The sequence below is a fragment of the Coregonus clupeaformis genome, unplaced genomic scaffold (genome assembly GCF_020615455.1).
Source record: "Coregonus clupeaformis isolate EN_2021a unplaced genomic scaffold, ASM2061545v1 scaf0874, whole genome shotgun sequence".
NCBI lineage: Eukaryota > Metazoa > Chordata > Actinopteri > Salmoniformes > Salmonidae > Coregonus > Coregonus clupeaformis.
In genome coordinates, this window is record NW_025534328.1 from 213,741 (window position 1) to 222,576 (window position 8,836).

General features: G+C 40.2%; 1 protein-coding gene across 1 annotated transcript; it reads right to left on the reverse strand.

Annotated features, from left to right (window-relative positions):
- Positions 1-427: 427 nt before the first annotated feature.
- Positions 428-8,578, reverse strand: LOC123485861 (sialoadhesin-like; the record flags this gene model as incomplete). Its single annotated transcript, XM_045216962.1, has 5 exons — positions 428-1,271; positions 1,372-1,474; positions 7,308-7,571; positions 7,838-8,092; positions 8,252-8,578. Coding segments are annotated over 5 exons (1,325 nt in total), but the record flags the coding sequence as incomplete, so codon positions are not given.
- Between the last annotated feature and the right edge of the window lie 258 nt (positions 8,579-8,836).

Consider the following 8,836-nt stretch of genomic DNA (forward strand, 5'->3'; position numbering starts at 1 on the left):
TTGACATTATTACCTGTGTGTCTGCTGTGGCATAATTTCCTTCTGTGGATCTCCTGTAAAGAGGGACAGAGTGAGTTCTGCTCTCTAGTGACCACTAGCGGAAGTTGATATATTACACATGTAAATCTGGTGTGGAAAAGCTGACCTCTTCAGTGTGCAGTAGATGGTGACTAGAAGAGCTCCAGGAGTCAGGACAACCCCCACCCCCACCACAGGAACCCAGGGAAACACTGCTGCAGGATCGTGAGTTTGTGTCAAGAGGTTAGAACATATGTATTTTAAATCAGTCATACAACAGAGCACCAGAAAGAGAATATGACCAAATAAAAACAGAACATGACATACTTACACATTACATTAATATGGACAGGAATGGAAGTCTCTGTCCCTTTAATGTTGCTAGCCTCACAGTATTATTCTCCACTGTCTTCAGCGTTGATGTTGTGATGTTGTTTTTATATAACATTGCTAATTTGACTCATTATTATTGTTAATCTGTCTGTGTGTTTCTCCAATGAGCATGCAAAGGTTAGGTAGGTGTACTTACATTGAAAGTCTGCAGGCACAGAAGAAGAGTTGAGGCGTCCATATTTATTCTCAGCCTCACAGTAGTATTCTCCACTGTCCTCAGAGCTGATGTTAGTGATGTTGTATCTCTGTCCTGATGCTTTTGGTGAGGTTACATTCTTCTTGTACCAGGTGTATTTGTCCACAGGTGGGTTGGCATCACTGCTGCAGGTCAGAGTCACTGAACTGCCCTCCATCTGGTGGACAATATGTAACAATACAGTGTTTTAAAACAGTGTTTTACATGAGAAGCATCATGGAACTTGGATGTATGATTGTATGAGTGAAATATAAATATGTGTGATTCTCTCATCAAAATATGTGATGGTTAGGTGTACTTACACTGAATGTCCACAGACAAAGAAGAAGAGTTGAGCCCTCCATATTCATTCTCAGCCTCACAGTAGTATTCTCCTCTGTCCTCAGAGCTGATGGAGGTGATGAGGAAGGTGTTTTCAGATCCTTTCAGTGACGCTCCGTTCTTCTTGTACCAGGTGTATTTGTCCACAGGTGGGTTGGCATCACTGCTGCAGGTCAGAGTCACTGAACTGCCCTCCACTATTTCACCAGATGGACTGATGCCACGATGTTCTACGTTTTCACTGATGTTAAACACAGTGGATATAGTCAAAGTTAAATTAACAATGAGTAAAAAAAAGCGTACTACTGTACTGTACTCACACTGCAGGAGAGCTGAGATCCTCCTGGTCTTTTACAGTACAGGAGTAACTGTCTTCATCCTCACTGCTGATGGAGTACATGGGGGAGGATTATACATATAATACATTCTGTCCATTCTTGTACCAGATGTAGGTGGAGTTGAGGTTGTCAGTCAGAGTACAGGTGGTGCTACAGGTCAGTGTCACCTTACCTTTCTCTGTGGCAGGAGTCACCTCCACCTGCAGACCTGAAATGATACGTATAATATCACATACACCTCTGTGTTAACAGGATGGTTAAAAAGTGAAGCGATACTCAGCTGAGTCCTCCTCTCTCAGGTCTGTGATTCTCAGGATGGAGGGACCTTTGTATCTCCATCTCTCTTTGGTACTCTGGATACATATGTGTTTCTCAGTGAGGTCCACGGTGACGTTCCCCACCCAGAGAGAGGGACAGGGGGACCTGAGGACGAGAGGAAAGGAGGGAGGGGACTATGGTCAGAACACATCCATTAAGATGGTAAAATGACACCAATTGCACTGGTGTTATCCAGACCTGGGTTTAAATAGTATTTCAAATTGTTGAAATATTTTGAGCGTTTGCTTGAGCCTGCCTGGAGTGCCAGATTGATGTTTTTCTTTGCACTTTTGGGACTATTCTGTTTGCTCCATTGCACCAAACAAGCTCAATCATCAAGTACAGCTAGTTCAAGTATATGAAATACACTATTTACACCCAGCTGTGTTTCCAACCCCTTCTGCCATTGTAGCCTTGAGCAAGGCATATAAATGCCTAATTGCTAATGCTACCTGGGTAATGCTCTGAGGCTTACCCAGTGTTCCCAGACTGTTGCGTAAATAGCGTGTCAGGGGGGTTGGGTGCTATGACAGTAATAATACTAATTTCTGTTGTACTGATAAATAAAGACCTATTCGAAGGGACTTTTATTTTGAAAATTCCTTACGAATGATGTCAAATAAATGTGTTATGACTGTTGTAAGGAATGATACTGCAACAATAATGAAGGGGTTAAGACTGGTTTCATAAATGTGTAATGTATACCCCCTTCATATAATGTGGTACTGAGGGAATATTTTACATTATTTTATCACGTTATCATCATGGCTGACCAAAGGCCTGTTGATGAGAACCATTATTATTAATGTTTGATTGCTGCATGCTATTTAGACAAGTCATTTATGTCAATCACCAGTAATACATAAAATATGCCTATGGTACACATTTCAGACTGATTAACTGAATAAGGAAAATGCAACATGTGTTTGACAGTTTGACGTCTCAATGTGTTACTCAACGGTGTTGGTTTTGAAGAAGTCAGCAAGAACAACAACAGGAAGAGAGGTTTCTTGTGTTGCAATCTTATCTTTGCCTCCTGTGCCTTCACCAAACTCTGTCAAAACTGTTGTCACTGCAGGCTAACTCAGAATGTATGAAAATAGATCAATTTTCTTGTTAAAACTCTGGATAAAACAGGACCTTCCTTCAGACTCAGTCAAAATGTTGTAGCCATGTGTCTCATGCCGGGTACATAATGGTACATAAAAACATATTTTATTAGATGAACGGTTGAAGTTATATGTCATTCTTCAAAAAAAGTTGTTACTCACCTGATAACATAATAACCACCGGAAAGCATAATAACTTATTACATTAAGCGGAAAAAGTTATTACTTTAACCGTTCAACATTTTATTACGTTATCCGGCAAGTTATTACATTAACCCCCTAGAGTTGATTGACACACACTGTGTCAATCTATATAAATAACCCAATAAAAAAAATCCCCATCAAAATCCATCAGTTTAAGTTTAGAGATATGTTTTTTTGCATTGGATGCATCTCAATCCACTGCATCCGCCGATGTCGCACTTCCACATCTGTGTTGAAAGGTGGCAGAGCTAGAGCGGTGTTTATCAGACGATGAGACATCCGGAAAATCGCGGAAATGTCTGTAGTGTCCGAACGGTTTTCCTCTACAACTCCCAAAAGTGTCAGGGGACTCGTCTGAAGTCGGTACCGTCGATGTGCCAACTTCTGTTTGGTGGTGTCTGAACCGTTTGGGCTATAAATTAATGGGTGTTCTCCGTTTTGCTCCATGACCCCCACAAGTGTCATGGGACTCATCTGAAGGTAACCGGTACCGTTTAAAAAAACTAATGGAAGTATGAAGGTAGTTTTGTGCCTATCCAAAAAAAAAGGGATTAAATATGTGTAAAAATAAATATATAGAGCACCAGTCAAAAGTTTGGACACACCTACTCATTCAAGGGTTTTTCTTTATTTTTACTATTTTCTACATTGTAGAATAATAGTGAAGACACCAAAACTATAAAATAACACCTATGGAATCATGTAGTAACCAACAAAGTGTTGAACAAATCAAAATATATTTTATATTTGAGATTCTTCAAATAGCCACCCTTTGCCTTTATGACAGCTTTGCACACTTTTGGCATTCTCTCAACCAGCTTCACCTGGAATGCTTTTCCAACAGTCTTGAAGGAGTTCCCACATATGCTGAGCACTTGTTGGCTGCTTTTCCTTCACTCTGCTGTCCGACTCATCCTAAACCATTTCAATTGTGTTGAGGTCAGGGGATTGTGGAGGCCAGGTCATCTGATGCAGCACTCCATCACTCTCCTTCTTGGTAAAATAGCCCTTACCCAGCCTGGAGGTGTGTTGGGTCATTGTCCTGTTGAAAAATCAATGATAGTCCCACTAAGCCCAAACCAGATGGGATGGCGTATCGCTGCAGAATGCTGTGGTAGCCATGCTGGTTAAGTGTTCCTTTAATTCAAAATAAATCACAGACAGTGTCACCAGCTAAGCACCCCCACACCATAACACCTCCTCCTCCATGCTTTATGGTGGGAAATACATATGCAGAGATCATCTGTTCACCCCCACCGCGTCTAACAAAGACACAACCCCCACTAACTTGAAGCATCAGTTGTCAGAGCAGCTTACCGATCACTGCACCTGTACACAGCCATTCTGAAATTAGCCCACCCAACTACCTCATCCCCGTATTGTTATTTATTTTGATAATTTGCACCCCAGTATCTCTATTTGCACATAATCTTTTGCACATCTATCAGTCCAGTGTTAATACGAAATTGTAACTATTTTGCAATATGGCCTATTTATTGCCTTACCTCCATAACTTACTACATTCGCACACACTGTATATATATTTTCTGTTTGTATTTTTGACTTTATGTTTTGTTTACCCCATATGTAACTCTGTGTTGTTGTTTTTATCGCACTGCTTTGCTTTATCTTGGCCAGGTCGCAGTTGTAAATGAGAACTTGTTCTCAACTGGCTTACCTGGTTAAATAAAGGTGAAATAAAAATAAATAAAATAAAACAGCGGTTGGAACCAAACATCTCCAATTTGGACTCCAGACCAAAGGACAAATTTCCACTGGTCTAATGTCCATTGCTCGTGTTTCTTGGCCCAAGCAGGTCTCTTCTTATTATTGGTGTCCTTTAGTAGTGGTTTCTTTGCAGCAATTCAACCATGAAGGCCTGATTCACACAGTCCCCTCTGAACAGTTGATGTTGAGATGTGTCTGTTACTTGAACTCTGTGAATAATTTATTTGGGCTGCAATTTCTGAGGCTGGTAACTCTAATGAACTTATCCTCTGCAGCAGAGTTAACTCTGTGTCTTCCATTCCTGTCGCGGTCCTCATGAGAGCCAGTTTCATCATAGCGCTTGATGGTTTCTGCGACTGCACTTAAATAAACTTTCAAAGTTCTTGAAATGTTCCATATTGACTGACCATCATGTCTTAAAGTAATGATGGACTGTCGTTTCTCTTTGCTTATTTGAGCTGTTCTTGCCATAATATGGACTTGGTCTTTTACCAAATAGAGCTATCTTCTGTATACCCCCATACCTTGTCACAACACAACTGATTGGCTTAAAAGCAAATTAACCTTTAAGAAGGTAGACCTGTTCATTGAAATGCATTCCAGGTGACTAACTCATGAAGCTGGTTGAGAGAATGCCAAGAGTGTGAAAAGCTGTCATCAAGGCAAAGGGTGACTATTTAAAGAATCTCAAATCTCAAATATATTTTTTGGGTTACTACATGATTCCATATGTGTTATTTCATAGGTTTGATGTCTTCACTATTATTCTACAATGTAGAAAATAGTAAAAATAAAGAAAAACCCTGGAATGAGTAGGTGTGTCCAAACCTTTGACTGGTACCGGTGCGTCAATTGACTATTATTTATTTATTTATTTTTACCATCAGGAGAAATTCAAGAGCAAAAAATATTTTTAAAGCTTTTGTCAATATTATCAATATTAGTCACTGAGAAAAGTAGGCCTATTAACAAACATCAAACATTGGGAAATGGCCAAATCCCATGGATAAAGATCAGGAACTATAGATAAAATGTAAATGTAAATGTAGTAAACTTAAACTATAGATAGTAAACAGATAGGTACATAATCAATCCCATGTATCATCACTATACATCATTATCAATACAAGGAAAGAGAATTTAACTCCAGCATTTACTCAAAAGTTAAAGTTCATGGTCTGGAAAACCTTCTAGATATGATAGCAAAAGAATAGAGTTGTGAGGCCTAGCTTTGGTTTGAAACCGGGGTTCTCTTCAGTCCATGTTCTGTGGTGGTTCTCCTCAGTCCATGTTCTGTGGTGGTTCTCTTCAGTCCATGTTCTGTGGTGGTACTCTTTAGTCCAGGTTCTGACACTTAGATTTCCCCAGTCACTTAGATGTTCTCACAATCCTGGATGGAGGGCTAAGTGTCTCCCTGAGGGTCTCCGTGAGGGGCTGTGTCACTGGGGAAGTCCCTCACTCTCTGAAATAAAAGAAAATGCATGAGCAGTACGAGTCACTTTATCACTTTCTCTAAAGACAAACAAACACATTAATTCATTCATAATAAGAGACTTACTGCAAGAGTGTCGTAGTCAGGGGACCTGCTCCCCATGTTCAGACCTGTGTACATGTCACTGTTAGGGTCAGTGCGGATACTCTGGAGAGAGAGAGAGAGAGAGAGAGAGAGAGAGAGAGAGAGAGAGAGAGAGAGAGAGAGAGAGAGAGAGAGAGAGAAAGCAGTGTCAAGGTAACAGTGAAAATAGTATGAAATGACACCAGGTGTGGAGATGGACGTACAGTAGGTGTAACTGATAGAATCACCTGTGTGTCTCCTGTGGCATCACTTCCTCCTGTGGATCTCCTGTAATGAGGGACAGAGTTAGTTCTGCTCTCTACTGGCCTCTAGCGGAAGTTGGTTGCGTTGACAGTCTCAGATATATTTCAAATATATGTATCTGTCTAGGAAATGCTGACCTCTTCAGTATGCAGTAGACTGTGACTAGAAGAGCTCCAGCAGTCAAGACCGCCCCACCCCCCACCACAGGAACCCAGGGAAACACTGCTGCATCTGGAGTCATAAATAATCAACTAAACATTAATATAATAATACAGAATATCAATGAAATATTTGTTAAAGGGATAATCCACTCCAGAATGAAACTCCTGCCAATTTGGTGATAGTCTACGTTCTATGAGTGGGTAAAACATATATTTTCAGCCTGACTTAACTTCTAAGTGGTCCGTCTATGAAATCAGGAATTAATATTGTGCCGTCTCATCACGATAAGGTTCTCGTCATGTAGAAGAGATAGGGAATATCAAACTATCACATTTCATAAGGCTTTTAAAAAAGGACCTGCACTCTCCATCACCATAGCAGCCAAATAGTGTATGATATGGGCATACTTGTCTAGAACACATCCATCCATCTATATATCCACAAATTATATATTTTGCTGAAAGGTGCACAAAATAAACAGTGGACCAAATGATTCAACACAGTTTTTCCTTCAACAACGTGCTTTTCTCTCTCTCACCCTGTGTGTGTGAGTGTGTGGGCTCTGGGCCGTTGTGTTGCCGTAGGGGATCTTATAAGCCAACACATAATTATAAACCAAAGTGTAATAAGCCAAAGTATAATGATTCATATTAGCTTGAAACTTGTAGTTTTGTATTAAAGTATTGAAGATGAAACTTTACCTGCTACGGTGATCATCAGAGCTGTAGAGTTTATAGATCCTATTTTATTCTCAGCCTCACAGTAGTATTCTCCACTGTCCTCAGAGCTGAAGTTTATGATGCTGTAACTCTGTCCTGATGCTTTTGGTGAGGTTACGTTCTTCTTGTACCAGGTGTATTTGTCCACAGGTGGGTTGGCATCACTGCTGCAGGTCAGAGTCACTGAACTGCCCTCCACTATTTCATCAGAGGGACTGACTGACACTGAGGTGTTCTTTGGTTTATCTGATAAAGGACCATTATAAAGACATGAACATCTTGGTTATAGTATGCTTTAGGACCAATGCAGTTAAAATGGTTGACTTCATTAAAACTAAGATGTTTGTTCCTCAAATATTCCAACAATGTTCTTTACAAATGTAATGTCGATGTTTACGATCCATTACATTTTACAGGATAGATTGAAATAATTACATTTAGAAACATTAGCATATGCTCTAAAGTTCCAATTTGATGTTACCTACAACTGGAGATGGATCACACATACTCACATGTGACAGTGAGAGTCTCTTCAGGAGAGGGGAGATCCTCATGGCCTTCTACAGCACAGGAGTATCTGCCTGCATCCTCACTGCTGACTGAGAATAGGCTATAGACAGGAGAGGAGGTGTTGCTGTTTGGTATAGGCTGTCCATTCTTATACCAACTGTAGGCTGTGATGGGGTCCAGTGTACATTTGGTTCTACATGTCAGTGTGACATTCTCCCTCTCTGACACAGATGTAGGATCCATCTCCAACACAACATCTAGAGTAAAAAGGAAACACATCATTATTCTCCTCCTATATATGTCATCTTATGTGAAATACTAGATAGTTTTTTTCTGTCACATACCACTACTGTGTCTGTATGACTGACCTTAATAAGGTAATTACAGTAATAGATGTGTGATGTGTGACAGATTACCTGTGACAGTCAGGGAGACAGGTGAGCCAGCAAACTTTCCTCCGGATGTTATCAATCTGAACCTGTACGCAGCAGAGTCACTCAATCTCAGGTCTGTGATTCTCAGGGTACAGTTACTCTTCTTATCCCCAAGGTACTCAATATGACCCTCATACCCTGGCACTGAGCTCAGATCTTCAGGATCCATACCAGACCATTTAGTAAACCAGAAAGCTTTTTTGATCTCATGATAACTGGGATATGTGTAAGAGCAGGATATGTCCACTGTTGACCCCTTCAAGGCACAGATCCTCTGATGGGTGTAAGTCACACTCCAACAGTTCTTACCTGAAATACAAAAAGACAATAGAACACCTTATATACATCTTTAATTACAATATCTACTGGTATACACTGATGGTTTTATAAAGTAGTAGAAAACAAACTAGTTACACACTTTACAGTAGTGAAAACCTTCATTATTGAATAATGATCAATATTTATTGATTAATTGGCATTAGTCTCACAACCTGAAACAAAATTGTATTTGCATTTTTAAAAAGTCCACACTCACACACTGCAGGATAGTGGAGAGCCACTTGGCCT